Below are 18,802 nucleotides of genomic sequence, written 5' to 3' on the forward strand. Positions count from 1 at the left end.
GAAATTACCCCAAAGTTTCAAAGTTCGAAGTCCAAAAATGTAAAAATCTTAGAGGGTCAGTTTTTGACCAATCGCCATACTTTCCCTCTGTTATATATAACAGAAGGAAAAGTAAAAATGAATTAACGAACCAAATAACCATAAAAATTATGCAACTAAATCAAATTTAAATTAGAATCCCTCCTGAGTAAAGGATAAAGGTCTCCTATAAACAGTAAAGGTATCATACAAAATTGTACAATACCTTTTATCTGTACAATTAAGGTTTGTCAAATTTGACAAACATTAATTATACAAATAAATCATATTACATTAATTACTTAAATAGAAAACTCAAACAACAAAACTCAATATAGTTTTCTGAAAAAAAAATTTTTGAAGCTATAAATCAAAGATATTTCTAGTTGAAAGGTCAGTACAATATTTTGTATTATATTGATTTAAAGATAAAAGTTATTTTTAAATCTTGCATAAAATTGAAAAGAATCTTGCATTTCATACCTTCCAATTCAGTGGTTGTTCTGCTTGGAGAAATATCACTCTTATCATCATTAAAAGGACCTGACTGAAGCAATGATACAAATAAAAATGGAAGAATTATCTGAAGAGCTTTTACCAATAAAGCCAATTGTTGTTCTTCAGTTGAAGGTACTGGGTTTTCATCTTGTGTCCTTTGAGTTAATAACTATAAAAAAATACATTTCATTGATTAAGTATGAGAATGTTCAGATTTTTAAGCAATATCATACAAAAATTTTACAAGGAAGAAATTAAATTGGAATAAATTTTCAATAAAAAATCCTTCAAATGACTTATCCATTAAAAAACAACACTTTCAATGTTGCCTGACATAAAAAAATTAAGTGTTAGTATGTGCAAGCTTGATAAGCTCAGAATGTATTTCTTGTTTGCTTGCACATATGTGAATACATACTCTTTACCACAAATAATCTAGCCCAAGAAATTAATTTGCATTTTTTAATTGATTTGCTAAAAGTAACTGAATTATTTAAATTGTTTGATGATATGTTTGTTTATTTGTCAAATGATGACTATATAATGAGACATTAATATATTAACAAGTTTTGAGTTTGAAGCAGTCCTGATAATTATAATTTATCGTGTATAATGTATGTTAAGTAAATTTCCTTATCTATGTTATTAGGCCTCATCTGTAATGAACACTATATAACCTACATACACTGAAGAACTGTCCAAACAATCCAATCCATTTTCATAAGCATATTTCTTTCAAAGATTTTTTGTAACAGAATACTTAATAGTATTCTGTTACAATAACTAATTTACATGTTTTAAAACTATTTCATTAAATTTAATAAAAATTTAAATTTTTGCATAAATTACCATATTCACCTAATTACAAGCAGACCTTTTATAATTTTTTTTGTGGTTCTTTTTTGAACTACAAAAATTTATCCCTTGGCTTAGAATTGATATCATTGACATAGTTGATAAAGTAGGTGATGGCCTTTACTGATGTAGTCAAAAGTTCAGAAAAATAGTGCCAGAAGCTGCCACAGATAAGTCTCAATGAATTTTTTATGCAAGTTTCCATGAATTTTGTATGCATGCGTGGAAAGTATTTCTAGAGAAGTCATTGTTGGTGCATTTAAAAAGTGTTTGATATCAAATGCACTTGACAGCACAAATGATGATGATGATCTGTATGAAGACAGCTATAAAGAATCAAGTGACAATGAATCTGAGTCATTTGATGACAGCAACAGAATAATTAACTGGTGTAAAATTTATTCCTTGCACTGGATTAATAGATTTTAATCTTTTATTTATTTCCATTTCTGATTTCCTGGGATTGGCTTATAATTGAATAAATACAGTATAATTTTAGAGTTTTATTAATTTATGATAAATCCCATATAAGTTCTGTGTAAGTTCTAAACAGAACTTATATGGATTAATCATTAAAATTTCATTATAAAAAGTATTAAATTTTTTAATAAAAGCATTCAGCTTTGAGCTATTAAATTATAAACTTATTGTACCTAAATAGAATATTTATCATCATCAAAATTAAATAATAAATTATCAGCTTCAAATAAATCTCTACTCTCCATTAATTTGTAAAATGGCATAAAAAATATTTTGAAGTAATAGTAAAAATACTTTCATTGCAAAATATTTACACAGAATATCACAGGATTTTATTGCTGATGTAACACTAAAAGATTAGAAGTAAGTAATCTCAATTATTACACTTAAAAACTAAGGATAATTTGAACAAACAAATTCAAATTAACAGACCAGTATTTTAAAAATTGCACACTGTGAAATTCCAGCAAACTCACAGGAATGTCATGGGGGATTTAAAATTTTTAATGATAAACAGAACTCCAAATTGAAGAAAGTAGTATCCCTTCTTCTTTCATACAAATCTCTTCAAAATAAAAATGCATCAAATGTTTCTGCAAGGAAGTGACATGCACATTCTGAAACTTAAATATTTCGGCCTTCAGAAAAACACTAGTACTATGGAGAAGAAAAATACATGATGATGATGGCAAATACTGTTTTCCCTCCTGTTGCAGCAATTTGTCACATCCAATGAAATTGATTTGATTCACAAACTTCAATATTTCACATAATTATAAAATCCTTACTTAAGATATAAATGCACATTTGTAATAAACAAAATTTTTCTTTTAAGCTCTACTTTTTCTGGAATGAGACAGACTGATTATCAGAAGTTAGATTTATGTTATTTTCTAATAGGAAAATTAGCTACTTGGTTATTTCATAAACATTTCATTTCCAGTTAATTGACAAGACTGTCTTGTTTATAAAATCGTACATCCTGCTGTCTTATTAGCTTAGAGGTATGAAGGAGTACATGTAGGAGTTGAAATTTGGCACAGAGTATTAGGTGCCCAAATCATGCACACACAAAAAAAAACCAGACTTGTAGGTAGTCAGGGAACCGAGAACCGAAACACAATAAAATACAAAATGGCAACACTCTACAAACAGGCAGTAGTGCGAGATTTGCACGTGTTGCTCATTGGTAAGTTGGAAATACGAATATTGTGAAATCGAATTTTGACAAACATGTGCATTGGGAAGTTCGAAAAGCAATGTTGCTAAATCATAATTTTGACAAACAAATCTTTGAAAAAAACCCATTTACCTGTCCCAGTGTTATTCCCCACATATTTCTGGTTGCCACGTGCTAACTTTGACCAATTGACTGGAGATATCTTGTTTCATCATCGGAACTTTTTGAAACTAGATGGCGGTTATAATTTTATATTAAAACTAACTTCTGAAATAGAATTATTTTTTTCTTTATTACATTTATTAATATATATATTTCGTTTGTGCAAAATAAAAAAATAATTGTGAATGATACAATAGCCACATTATTTTTTTTCAAAAATGGGAAATTTTTGCATTGACAAAAATTCAACCTGGGGCATCATGCAACAAAGAGAAATTTCAACATTTGATAGGTTAATTTCAATGAAACTGCATCGTGGAAGACCTCGTGGTCGTGGCTGTGGCCAGCAAGTTTGAATGATTGTGCTCAAACCAGTGATACCAAAGATGATTGGAGAATGAGAATGAGACCCGTCGTGAGCGTTGAAGTGATCCTGCTTAGTAGCGAGTCTCCGAAACATAGTCTTGTCCCAAATATGGCCTTGCCGTTTTACTTTTTTTTTAATTCAAAAAATTTAATGTATCCTATAATGAAATTTCAATAAACATGTAGCTAAATGAACAGCAGCAAAATAAATTTACTTGTTCTATTAATTTACTAAATAATTAATTTCCTATTTCATACATGGATTTCCAAAAGTAATTTAAATTTTCCAAGATTTCTAGATTGTCAATTCAAATGTTATTTAAATTTTAATAAATAAGTAAGTAGTTAAAACAAATATGTTATTAATTTTTTACTATTAAGCATCACAGTACTATAAGATGCTCAATAGTATGAATTATAAATATCAATGTTAAAATAAAATTTAAATAAACAATCTGGCAATCATCATCTTAAAAAATATGTAAACATAGTGGAAAAGTGTAATTAAGGTAACACAATATGACTACAATGCCAAACAAAATGAAAATAATGATAAATTAAATTTTAAAAATTTAATGTTATATATAAATACACAAATAATATAGTAATAACAAACAAAATGAAATCTACTTTAGAATGATAATGGTAATCATAATATGATCATAGTCTACAGATATATATGTTATGTTTATTCTAAGAATTATCGTTAAATGTCCTTTCGAAACTATATTTACAAGTCAATGTTACAGATAAATTAAAATTTGCATAATTAGAATAAAATGTTTAACTTTTAATGTATCTATTTTATGAAATTTGAAAACTAAGAAATAGTTCTTGAAGTACTGCTTATCAACTTAAATCTTACAAAAAATCCTAATATCTTATTCATGGAAAAAAATAATTTGAAATATTTGTCAAATATTTAAGAACTCATTTTTATGTATAGTTCTTAAATACATGAATTTTATTAGATATTTCAGTATTTGAATAAATATATAAATTTGAATTCATTAATTATATAGTATTCCAAAACCTGAAAATGAACTACATTAAAAATAGGATGAAAACATTATATAAATTTCATTTATAAACAAACAATATAAATTTTTGAGAATGTGAATAATTTAAAAAAAAAGAAAATTTACCATTATTACCTGCACATTTGTTTCTAAAGCTTTCATAATAGTAGAAAATAAATAATTCTCTAGCCTATTTAATTCTAATGCCCATGCAGCAATTGTTGGCAATAATACTGTTAATCCAACTTCAATAACACCGGCACTGCTATCCTCGAAAGTAGTAAGTAATAATTCCATTGCCTATAAAAAGGTATCGTATTAATACATTAAAGCTTTGAATTTTTACATTATTTTAAGAGTTAGTATAAAAACTCATATTTAAAATTTTTATGGAATATAATACTAAATGTATAAAAAATAATTTATTTTTTTTTTTCAGTATATTCTAAACTGCAGCATTATAATTTTGTGGATAATCCATGGTGGTATATAACTGGCAAAAAATTACAAGAATGAAAATACAATCTTTGTATAACCCACATCACTGTATATTCTGTACCTGTAAATTTGCCAATAAATGTATTAAAATAGTGTTAAGTGTCAAAGACATCTTCTCAAAGATTAAAATGTTATTTTACATTTTATTTCTGTTAGCAGTTTATACATATAATTATGAAATAAGCAAAATGAAAAAATGGAATACTGAAATGGAAATTCCTAAACTTTGTAAACGTCAAAAATATAAAATGGCCACCAAACACAACAAAATTTTATTATATCTCCTCATTTTTTTTTTCATTTATCTTTTAAATAAAAGAGAGAGATTTTATTTATGGCAATTTTGTGTGTGAGGCTTTTACAGACATGTTTGTGTTTGGACATGCACTGTTGTTGAACTTTTTCTTCTTTTTTGTCAAGTTTTCTTCAGGAAATTTATTTTTATTTTTTATTTATATACAGATTTGATTGCAAATCTGTTCCATTGTATTTTATAAATTTGCAAGAGTCCACAAATTTCTTTCAACCATGAAAGTTTATTTTAGTAAATGAATCTGTGACATAACACTAAAAAAAATTAGAAGTAATTAATTATAGACTAACACTGCCTATAGACTAATTCATCAATGAAAATACAACATACATAATTTCATGTTCAGTTATTTCCATTTTGGTAGTAGTAAATTAATAAAACAATTTTATAATTAAGAATATATGATTATAATTATGATATGAACTAGCTAAAACTGACTAAGTGATGTTGTTACCATTTAAATTATTACTCTTCATCCAAATACAAGTAATTTATTTAATCACATTTGATGTAAAACCTAATAATGTGCAAATATTTTGAAAGAATTAAAAAAATCTTATTATTATTATTTCCCCACTACTTTCAATGTTTCTTTGAAATAGAATTAGTACCTCTTAAAATATATAACTTTAAACTGTTTTGTTACAGACTGCTCTATTTAGAATTACTTTCTTCATTGTTTGAGAATTATTATTTAACCCTTGCAAATATTTTTGTAAAATACAATGGAACTAAACTAAACAAAGATATATAAATAAAAAAATAATTGATTTTATTAGGAAAGGATGAAAGAAAAAGCAACAAAATCTGTTGACACAGTGATGGAAGCAAGTGTTCAATGTATATATAGTCACACAAACTAACAAAACCTCTGTGGTTTTTTTTTAATCTGTTTCTTATTTCTTAAGATAATCCACACACTGCCAGGTGCTGGCAGTGTGTGGATTATCTTAAGAAATATGACTTATTATTATTGTTGTTTGACTAGTCAATGCACCATTGACTAGTCAAACAACAATAATAAATTCTAAAATAAATTCAGAAAAAATTAAATAGAAAATAATTTTAATGTCACTAAGTTAATACTCAATGATACTCTTGTGAAAAAATAGACAAATCCTGCATGTTTTCGTTTCTACAATAAAAGTATTTGTCTATGCTACTGGCTTTGTAAAGTTACTTTTTGATCACCCACAGAAAATAAGGATGCTATTTGTTCAGTTCAGACTTAATCGTATATAGGACCCAATGAAATATTTTAAAATACCTGTGAAAATTTATCTGGATCATCGACATAAGCAAGAAGAAGAGACAAATTTCGTGTTGCTGTTTCTCTCACTATTTCTTCTTTATCTTCTCGAAGCATTTGTTGCAACATAGATAATACTAATGAACTACGAATCTCACTCTAAAATTGATAAAATATAAACTCTGAAGAAACTACAAACCATTCACTAAATTTTTACTAAATTAAAATGTATATTTTTAATAAATCAAAAATATACATACAGGTATGTAGGGAGCTAATACACCACAAGATTCTGCAACTAGTAAGCGCCTTTCTGTATAGCGATGAGTAATCTAAAAATAGAATAGAAAATAAAATTTAATTGCTTTTTAAAAATATAAAAAAATAAAAAATTATAAGAACATTATTGCATATCAGTAATACTTTTTTAAGTTTAAAAAAAAAACACATAAAAATTTGGCTTTAATTTGTGGGACCACCAACCAAAGCCGAAATTATCGAGCTGGAAACAGCTATATTAATTATAAATTACAAGCTAATTTGCTATTAGAGTGTGGCATTAGGCACCATCTCTTGTTAAATTTAATAATTATAATTTAATTAAATAATTTTTAAATAATTTAGACCTAACTGAAAGAAAAGAATCGGCCCGAAGCGGGACTCGAACCCACTTAAAGTGCAGAAGCTATCCATGCAGAAGTTGCGGGTTCGAGCAAATTAGCTTGTAATTTATAATTAATATAGCCATTTCCAGCCCAATAATTTCAGCTTTGGTTGGTGGTAGCTTTATATATTACAGGTTGGCTGATGATGTTTGTTCAATCTGCAGAAAAAAAAAATATTTAGATCTTCCACTATTCATTTTTTTTTAAATTCTTATTGAGTGTATAAAAAGTTATATATTAGATTTCATCTTATATGTTAATTTTAATTATTATAATTCAATGAAACATTCAATGAATATTATAAATCAATCTGATAAGCAATTGTTTTCTTCTATTGACTTAATATTATACATCATGAACAAAAGTATCAAGTTACAAAACCATATTATAAAAGTCAATTTCATTGCATATTCTTGTTTATATTTTTATAATAAATGTAAATTTATAAATATAATTTATTAATGATTTCTATCGGAAACATTCTTATATTTATAATCTTCACATATATAATGAAAATATATTATAAAAATTGCCTAAAAATGGGCAAATCTATGGTATTTGCAAAAAACCATTAAAAAAAATAATCTGACATACAAAGGATGTGTAAAACTAAATACATAAGCATATTTAATTAATTTATTGTTATCATATCTTATTATGTGGCATTGATATAACAATGGAAAACTAAAAATTACTTCATTTTGATTATATTATACATTACTGATTTCAATGTAAAAAGATAAGTAGAGTAAAATTTAAATGATATGGAAGTAATATATTTTTATTAAAATAATAATTTTACTTGTTCCCAACACTGTGGTAATAACTCCGCTTCAACTCTGGACGGTCCAAGATGTTGAGCAATGGCTACAAAACCAGTTAAAATCATTTGCCTGAAATAAATTTTTGTTATGTAAAATAGTATAGAAATATATATATCATATAATTTTTATTTAAAACTTTCGCAAGCAATTCTTATAAATTTAATTTAAAAATTCATTACCTCTGTTCTTCATCTGGTCTTTTAATCAAGTTAAATAAGATATTTAATAATTTATCTCTCTGTTTTGCTTCAGGATGTAAACTGATAGTACACAATAATAAAGGAATAAGCTCCTATAAAAGAAAAGCAAAATATTAAAAAGTAACTATAAATTATACACAATTAATTGTATATTAATTTTTACAAAATTACATTTATTGTTAAATAATGGAATAATAATTCATTAATATGTTAAATTTGTGAATATTCAAATGCAATTTTTGAATAATATACAATAATTTGGCATAACTGTTATCATTATTATTACAGATACAAATTTCAATTACATTCTATTTCCAAAAAAATCATTCAGCTGTAATCTTGGCCTTAATGGTGTAAAGTTCTCATACTCTAGTAGTTACAATTTTATCACAAAATATTTATAATATATGTAAATTGTAATAATTTAAGTATTTTATTCATTAAATGAAAAAAAAATAAATATATATATATTGATGAAATCATCTCTTAATTAACATTAACAACATATTAATGTAATAAATTTCCTATAAGAATCATTCATTGTAATAATTTTTCAGGTTTGAAATCAATAAGTGATTTTGATATTTACAATAATGTTGAAGAAATTGCTATCAAGTTAGCACTTTCTATCAAAGTTGCTACAATTTCTTAATAATGAATATATATATAAAAAATTTTTAAATAAAACTCATATATAAAGAAAGTATCTATTCAGAAGTTAGAATTTAAAAAAATATAATTACTTACTTCTCTTTTAGCTAATAATACATTTGGAACAATATGAGGGAGACAACGAGCTAACATTAAAACTACATTATCACTGGAATCTATAATTTCTGCTACTTCACTTGCTAAACGATTATCATGACCAAATTTATGCAAAGAGCCATAGTTCTGGAGTGCTTTTTGAAAGGCACTAGACAATTTTCTGGAAAATGAAATACTAATTTTATATACTGTATATACTTTAATTTTCAATTAGAATTTTGAAAATAATATTTACCTATCAGATGATGCAATGGCAACAGTATGTATGATATGATTTAACTGTTCAGAAGAATCATTTAAATGTTCAATACTGCTTAGGTCATTTAATTTATCTTCTATTTCTGTATGAACAGCTACTTCTAAGGACGGAGAATCTTGTAAATTGTTTTCTTTCATATTTTCATCAAATGTTATAGGACTTTCAATTCTAGAATCCAATTCTAAATTAGAATTTTTTTGTGAAACTGGACCATTTAATTTTTTTGATGTTATTAGTGGTGTTGAAGATGTTACATTCTTATTATATTCTGATTCTCTATTTAAATAAAAATTAATTAATTAAAAAAAAAGCATATATTACAATTTATGTATTATATTTTGTACATAAATATATTTTTTTGGACAATATAAAATATAAAAGATATAAAATGTACATAACATTTTTAAAATGTTAAGTTCAAGTTTAAAAATGTTATAAATTTGATTTTTTAAAAATAATAATAAAACTATCATAAAATAGTGTTTACATAATCATAAAATTAATTTTAATATTAATAAAAAATGAGTTTAATTGTTCTTTTATAAAGTAAAGTCTATATTACCGATATCTTAGTTTAATCCAAAATAGAACACAACAAACAAATATATTGATAGTCTAGAGCAGCAGTATCCGAAACTACAGCCCAAAAGCTAAATCTAGCTCATAGCACATTAATCTGGCCTGAAAACATATTTGACATCACTTATAAATGATGGAAATAGGCCTACTTTTTGAATATATAGAATATATAAAATATTGTGGCTCACCTACTTATAACATGTGTAATTTGGCCTTCAATCAAAAAGTTTGGTCATCACTGTTCTAGAGTGAAGAACTCAAATTTGCAACATTTCAGAGATAACAAAAAATAAAAAATTTTGGGTTTGAACAAAGCATTTAGAGATTTAAAAACATTGGCTTTAATAATTTTTTTAGTGTTAAAGTGTTGTATTTTTGTATTTTAAGAAGTAAACATGACACATAGGCCAGAAAGTGACATTTTGACTTAACTGATTTTTTACTCTATACGTGGATGGCTATGTGAAAATTCGAACCCGCCAGAACCAAAACGCTAATAATAAAATATTTTATTGTTTGGTTCCCACGGAGAAAACAAGAATCATGAGGAACAACATTCGAATAATGCTGGTTGGTGAAAACGAGAAACGTGACCGAGACGATAAAAGGGCGATGAGAGAGGAAAAAGGGGTCAGTTACATAGAGTCCGTCCGATCGACTCTAGGGATTGCAATCCAGCAGTGTTTTGAATCCAGCTGGATTTTTGCTGGATTGAAATTATTCCAGCTGGATCCAGCGTGGATGTATTTTTGCTGCAATAAAGTGTTATCTGTCTATCTATCCTGCAATTTATGTTTTGTTTTTTTAATGAAATAAAACATTTTAAAAAAATACTTAAGAAACTTTTATTATTTAGACTGGTCACTATAAATCAGTAAAACTTCTTACACATTTAGGTAGTAAACTTAAGTTTGGTTCGGTTTAACACTTGAGATAGAGATAATTAACTTTAGATGTTTAGTTAGATTATAATTATAATTATAATGTAATCTTTAAGTTAAATAATAGCAAAGGTAATTCTACTGTTTAATTTATATTAATATATTATAATAATGTAAAGACGGATAATCAGTGGCTAAGTGACTATCAGTCTTACCAGTTTTCATATATAGGCTCTACATATTAGTCTGTAGTTATTTATAAGTACAGTATATAAAACTATGTACTGGAAGTAGAATAAGTTAAATAAACTACACCTTTATCAATCCAGCAAAATTTAATAAAATAATAACGTTTTCAATCATTTTTAACGATCTTCCTCGGTTACAAAAAAAATAGAACATTAAATATAGAACATAAAATGTGTTCGGAATAAATATAAAAATTAACGGAAAACGCCCAAACGGACAAAATATAGATAAATAAACAAAATAAATAACGGAAAAAATATATACAGGGTGTTTTTTTTTTAACTGACGGTACTCAGAAACGTCTGTAGAGCAATCTAACAGCCAGAGTGTCGCCAAATTTGGGAGAATGACTAAGGATGACATGGAAAAGAGACAGAATTTAGGTACTACTTTATTTCTTCGCGGAAGATTCCACGAAGAAAAAAGTAGTATCTAAATTTACCGGTAGAGGAGGATTTGGCGCTGTTGTAGCGAAAAAGCTACCAGCACTTCACTGAAGAAAGGGTCATCAGTCGCTTTTTTCCACTTGCATGGCCGCCTCGCTCCTCAGATCTAACCCCATGTTACTTTTTCCTGTGGGGTTACTTAAAGTCCAAGGTCTATCTTGGTAGTGTCCCAAACTAGATGACTTTGAAGGACAACATTTCTCGAACTGTGATGAACATTCCTGCGGACATGTTACGTTGGCCATAGAGAACACGGTGTTCAGGATGCAATGAGTTGTCCAGCAGGACGGTGATCACATTGAAGAAGGGAGAAGGTTATTTGCTGATTAATTAAACTTTCGTTATTACACTGAAACCGCTGTCCGATTATTCATTCGTGTGTTTGTTAATTGCAGCTGGATTTCATGCAGATTCTTAGCTGTTTTGCTACAACAGCACCAAATCCACCCAACCGGCAAATTTGGGTACTACTTTTTTTGTCACGGAATCTCTTTCCCATGTCGTCCTTAGTCACTCTCCCAAATTTGGCGACAGTCCGGCTGTTAGATTGCTCTACAGATGTCTCTGAGTACCGTCAGTTTAAAAAAAAAAACACCCTGTATATAAAATCCAACGAAACCAGCATTGTCCGTTAATAACAGCATCTCTATGGTTTATACAACCAGTTGTCATGTGCGCCTTGCAGATTTCCAATCTCTAAAGATGTTTGACCGTTTGCCTATTCGTCGTCGTTTTTATAATTGCCGCTTGATCCCATTGGACGTTAATATCATTCTGTCTTGCGTATGATGCCAGCGCAGTGTTGTCAAGGTTCTTACTGATTGTATATTTGTGTTCTTGAGCCTTTGTTTTAAACTGTGCATTGTTGCACCCACATAAACAAGCTTGGAATTGAAACGTTGGTTGTGTAAAGGCACCGAATACATACCCGTTGTTGAATTCCGATCCTCTTTCTTTTTATCGTTTCTTAAAAGTTTGAAAACAGTGGAATTACGTCGGTATACAATACGAAAATTATCAGACCTGGCAGTACATCTATGTATCTTGTTTTAAAAAAATGGGATGTAATTAAGCACTATTATTTTTATATTTATTCCAAACACATTTTATGTTCTATAGTTAATGTTGTATTTTTTTGTAACTGAGGAAGATCGTTAAAAGCGAATACGTTATTATTTTATTAAATTTTGCTGGATTGATAAAGGTATAGTTTATTTATAAGTAATTTAATTATTAGTGTTAGTAAAGTAGTGAGTAAGTAATTAGTAGCAGTCTAGTAGTTAGCAAAGCGACAACGCAACGACGTAGACTTTTGCGCAATTATTTAGAAAGTTAATTGAGTATTTGCGGATCCGCAACGCTGGATCCAGCACCAAGTGCTGGATCCAGCAGGCCGAAGAATGCGCTGGATCCAGCTGGATTGCTGGATGAGGGATCCAGCAATTGCAATCCCTAATCGACTCGAAGTCGGTTACGTAGTGTCCCTTGGCTAGTGTGTGCGCGTCCCGACGTCTAACGAAAGGATACCCGAGGATATCTCAACCCCGTCACAAGAACGAAAGGATTACGAGATAGGACTTCCCCAAAGTCGTGTAAACTCTCCCTCCGCGTATCCGAACTTAGGCGACAGTAGCTCGCCCTAACTGTATCTGTAGCTTTAGCATTAATAAATCGTTGTTGTTGTTATTATACGTTGTTAATGTCCTTTATTCAAGTATCACCGCCGCTCTACCGTCGGACCCATCCTCTTCCGCACTCTCACTCGCGTAACGCGTAACAAAACTGAGCCGCCATCTTGACCGTGGGCAGGTCTCACTGACCTGTTAGCCGAGAAAAGGAGGTGCGACTGCGTCTACCTCCCGGCGCAGCCACATCTATATGTATCTGCAACTGAACCTGTGGTCATTAACTCCAAATGACAATTCTTGATTGTTTCTGGACAGATGTTCTTTCACAATATGCTACCATATCTGCAGAGTGACCAGTGATTTCCACACCTCATAGTGAGTGTGCAGCAATCTGAAGAGACAAGCAGTTGCCCATCATTTTGCCACTATATATCAGCCTCTCGGTCACTGCCCATACCATCGATGCAGGAATTATAAAATTCCACTGACTGGTGTACATGTATACATCAATTTTATTATGATTAAATTATTATTACATTAATTATAGCAATTTCACAATGCATAATTATTTTTCACCTACTCTGTACATTACCTCCTAATTCTAAATTGGTAAATTCTGGTCCAAAATATTATAGTTAAAATGAGTCTTGAAATAAATGTAAAAGTACATAAAATAACAATCTTATGATTTACTTTCAATATATACTAAAAAGATCATCAATTTTAGTCATAAAATGGCCTTTTTATTACCTCTAAAAGATCTGATTTGATCATTTTGAAAATGCATTTGTAAAATAAAAACTTACATTTATATTGTTTTTACTTTACTTATTTTTTACTTTAATTATCAAGTGTACAATTTAAAATTAAATTTCTACTACTACTACACTGTATAATATATAGTAAAAACTGTAAAACTTCTCAACATACTTGATTATATTCCCCCTATAACAGGGAAATTATTCCCATTTGCTAATAAAGAAATTGATAATATATAGTAAAAAAGTATAATATAATTATATAATTTTAAGTTGATAGAAGTTTTAATCTAGTTTTTCAAGCATCAAAATTATAAGTTATGGGAAGCACTGTAGTCAGCCAAGCATGTTGGTGAAGTTTGTTAGTGACTTTTTGGAAAGTTAAAAATGATGGAAAACATTGCTTTTTTTGTAGTTGTATCATTATTTCTGTTGAGTCTCAGTGGAATAAAGGAAAATCCCGGGCCTTTATCCTATACTCCTAATTTACCAGTTCAATTTCCTAATGTTAAGAGCAAGAGTCATCATTCTCCTAGTGAACCTAGGCTGAAAATTGAGAAATTAGATTATTTTTTTCCTGGTAAATCTGGATCGAGTAAGTCAGTTCCTAATGAAATACTTTCATATTTAGATAAAAGGGTTGATACAGTCCTTAATGCTTTAAGCAAGGTATCTGCCAGAATCAATTGATTTGTTAATTTACGTAACAAATGCAATGAAAGGTTAACTAAGATTGAAACTAAACTGGAGAAAATTTTTAAATTTAAGCAGGAATCTCAAAGTAAAGATAGTTTGCTTTTGCATAGCATTGATGCACTGGTGAATGAGTTGCAGAGGAAAAATATAGTAATTCACAGTCTGACGGAGGCTGGTAACAATCTGAGTACTAAACTACAAGAGCTGTTTATGGTAATAGTAGAATAACCTAGAACTATTCCGACTGCAAGGATAATAAAGCTTTATAAATCAAATAATATTTTGGTTGAGTTATCATTGTTATTGGATAAAAAGTTTATCTTTAAAAGAATAAATAATCTTAAAAACCACGCAAAATTTACAAAAATTAAGATCTTCAATAACTTGTGTTAGAGATCTAGACTAAGAAACAAAAAACTATTACCTTTCTATCGTTGATATAAATCTGAAAACATGATGATTCGATTAATAGCAGACATTTTGACAGTTGATTCTGAAAAGTTTACAATAGATCTAGAGAGGGAGAGCTTGTGAATCTTAATTTATTGTTTCCAACTTTGAGCATGGAACCTCAAAGTCCCACTTAGAATTTAATCCATATTTTCACAAGCTGAAGGTAAAGATTGTGGCATGGAATTGCCAAGGAACTTTTTTGTTTAATTTAAATGATAGAGAATTTGTTGATTATTTTCTGCAGTTTTCAAAGACATATTTTACTTTTTCAGTTAAATCAAAAATAAATAAGATTTACCCAACAATGAGGGTATTTGAAAAGCTAGCAACAAAGGCTTCAGGTTGAAAAACATCATGAGGAAGGCCATCGGGAAGACATCCTGATGGCCTTCCTCAATCTTGTATAAATGAGAATTTAGGAGATGCAGTTCTGCTAAAGACAATGCAATATTTTATCATTACAAGACTGATTTTTGATCAAAAGAAATTTTGCAATTCTCAAAATCTAATTATTATTTTATATTATCTGCATATACCTGTTTTTAATAACAAATTGGCTGATGTGGAAGATTTGATTTCTAGTTATTCTGTTTGATCATGATCTTCTATTATGTGATTCAAATGCCAGAATTGGCATTAAAATGGACAATATTTTTCATGAGAATATCATTTTGAATACACTATTATCAAAAGATTTGGTTATCAGTAAGCGGGACAAACAGTTTATTGAATTGGTTAAAGATTATAATTTATATATAATAAATGATCATCACCCTCATGATTCGCCACCTAATTTTATATATATATCCAAATTGGGAGTGTCAGTGATAGACTTATTAGTATTGAGTGAGGGTCTGATCAAGCATCTTGAGGATTTTTATGTTTCTGAGAACTACATGTCGGATCATCTTGTGGTAGTACTAGAATTATCGTTTGATAACACAAGGGAAAGTGATACTATTCAAAAAGAACAACAGGTAATGTTGACTTGGAAAGAAGAAAAAGTAAACTTGTTTTACTCAAGCAGTTAATAATTTGTTTACAACTGTAGAGCCTATTGACAATATAAATTAACTTCTTCATTAATTATTACTTTAATTTGGAAATCTGCTAGGCAATATGGATTAGTGACAAAATTTGGAATAAAAAGCAGAGTTGATTTTGCATGGTTTGATAGAGACTGTAAAATTGCGAAAAAAGAGAAAAATAGGGCATTGCAGGAGTTTCGCAGATTAAATATATTGATTATAAAATTAGTTTTTGTTCACTATGTAGAACCAAGAAGAATAAATATTGGACTAATATAAGTAAACAGTTGCAAACTACAAGATCATCAAAAGACTTTTGGAAAATTATAAATAAAATGTATGTCAGGTAACTGGACTGTAGTGTGTCAGATTTCTACTGACAAATGGATGTTTTTTGAAATTAAATTTTAATAACAAAAGTCTTGGTGTCTGCTGACTATGAATTATGATAATTATTCTTCTCTTTTTCATGATCCTTTCTCATTTGACAAACTAAAAATAGCAAATCAAAGATTGAAAAGGGGTTCATCTGGTACAGATGGAGTGAAAAATGAATTTATTCAATCATTGCCAAGAATGGTCTGATTAGAAATTCTTAGTTTGTTTAATAAAATAAAAGAGGCAGTGGCTTTTCCAGAGATATGAAAGAAGGTTTTATTAAAAATGATTTACAAGAAAGGTGAAAGTTCTAATCCATGTAATTATCATCCAATAGCATTGTTGAACACATTTAGAAAACTGTTTACTAGTTTAATATCAAATCGATTAATAAAATGGTTACATGAGCATAATGTTATCTCAATATTTCAAGGTGCCTTTGTTCAGGGCAGGAGGAAAATTTACAATACTTTCATTCTTAATGGTTTAATTCAATGTGTGTTATCAAGAAAAAGGAGGAAAATTTATTCACTTTTTATTGACTTAATTCTTCCAAGACTGCATAATGTTCAAAACACAACAACGTTCAAAAAGCCTATTTGTTTATGCTTTCAATACTAAGTGTTCGAATTTTGCAGCATTCTTCTTGAGAAAGGTCATTCAACATGACCAAAAACGTTCGAAGTTAATAAATTTGGCTGCATGTTTACAAGGTGTTTGAGTAGTTGTTGTGTTATTAACTTAAAAAGCATTTGATAATGTTAACCTCAATGTATTGTGGAGAAAACTTTATAATGTGGGACTCTCCAGATCCTTCACTATTTTGCTTAGGAATTTGTTTCCTACTACTAGTTATCAGAAAAAAGATAGTTAATTCTACTTGCATAATATCTACTAGAGGTTTACCCCAGGGAGAACCACTAAGCCCTTTGTTGTTTAATTTGTTTATAAATGATCTTCCAGAGATATTTCATTGTTCTGATCTTTCGGGTTTTTAACTAAATGTCACGGATGAGTCGCATTGTCTTCTATATGCAGATGATGTATTATTACTAGCAGACTCAAAGTCATCATTACAAAAGAAACTGATTATCTGACTATATGTTGAGTAATAATCTTGTTATTATTTTTCAGAAAACAAAGGAATTGGTGTTTTGTATTGAAGGAAGACTTCATAACTGATAAAATTTTTATTAATAATAAAGAAATAGATTTTCTTTCTCATTTTAAATATTTAGGATTGAATTTTTCCTCTTCTAGAGTTTCTAATTATCATTTAGATAAAATAGAGAAAGATATACTACAGAAGACAGGTTGTCTTCTAGCACTATAGACAAAAATAAGGATAAACTGGATTAAAGCAATGTTTAAACTTTTTGATGCTATGTTAAACTCTAAATTGACATATTTGATTCCAGTTTGGAGTTTTGATCTTATTGAAAAAGTTGAGAAGGTTCAATTAAGATATTTCAAAAGATTATTTAAGCTCAAGCGTTCAGTGCCTAGTGCTGTCTGTTGTAAGATTGGAATTATGGAGACCTCCACTTAAAGTTAATATTTTAAAAAATATTTTGTTGTTTTGGTCTAAGATTGTTGATCTTTCTTATCATGATCTTCGTTATTGTGTTTATGATTTTATATTGAAGAAAGGAAATTCAAGCAAGAGAAATTGAGTGTTATCAATTAAAAACATTCTTGATAATTTAGGTCATTCTTTCATATTTTCAAATCATTCACAGTTACATTGAGAACTTATTTGTGTGATATAATATAAACTAGATGTGATCAATTATGGAATCAAGACATAATTTATGCCTCACTTCAGTGACAAATTATTTATGAAAAAAGTACAGGTTGGTAGACTGCCAATTACTTAAATTGTAACGTTGGATTTCCTATGACAAGTTTGTTAATGCAATTATGTCTTAATAAATACCAGATTATGTTGAGTGGTCAGTATATAGATGTTTCTAAGCGGCATTCTTGTCCATGTTCTATTACCAATAATGATTGTATATTAATGCATATTTTTGCATCAGACCAGTTTTATGTATGTTAAAGAGAGAAATTCTCACTGATGATTTTTTAAAGAATTAGTTATATGATAAAAATATGTCAAAGGTAATGTTATATAGATTGTATAATTTTTTGTTAAATCCTTATACTACTTGTGGTAACTGCATTGTTTAAGTACAATTAAGTGACTATTATATGGCTGCCTATTTATTAATTTTGTTTTATTTTTCCCCCTTGTATAGAAGTACTTGTACCAATAACAAATAAATAAATAAATATAAGTTAGATTTTAAGCATATGGTTTATTTGGTTACAGCAATGTGACGTGGGCAATCT

The 18,802-nt window shown here is 28.5% G+C and overlaps 1 protein-coding gene across 1 annotated transcript in view; it reads right to left on the bottom strand.

The window, feature by feature from the left end:
- LOC136983957 (RAB11-binding protein RELCH homolog) overlaps positions 1-18,802 on the bottom strand; it is a 56,065-nt gene that overhangs the window by 10,222 nt on the left and 27,041 nt on the right. The window contains exons 8-15 of the mRNA XM_067280853.1: positions 9,331-9,630; positions 9,075-9,255; positions 8,307-8,419; positions 8,106-8,196; positions 6,899-6,970; positions 6,657-6,797; positions 4,714-4,878; positions 502-685 (exon numbers count right to left, since the gene is read on the bottom strand). Of these exons, the coding sequence (XP_067136954.1) occupies positions 502-685; positions 4,714-4,878; positions 6,657-6,797; positions 6,899-6,970; positions 8,106-8,196; positions 8,307-8,419; positions 9,075-9,255; positions 9,331-9,630 (1,247 nt within the window). The remainder of the gene's footprint in view (positions 1-501; positions 686-4,713; positions 4,879-6,656; positions 6,798-6,898; positions 6,971-8,105; positions 8,197-8,306; positions 8,420-9,074; positions 9,256-9,330; positions 9,631-18,802) is intronic.

Source organism: Centruroides vittatus, unplaced genomic scaffold, assembly GCF_030686945.1.
Source record: "Centruroides vittatus isolate TY-2023 unplaced genomic scaffold, ASM3068694v2 contig_898, whole genome shotgun sequence".
NCBI lineage: Eukaryota > Metazoa > Arthropoda > Arachnida > Scorpiones > Buthidae > Centruroides > Centruroides vittatus.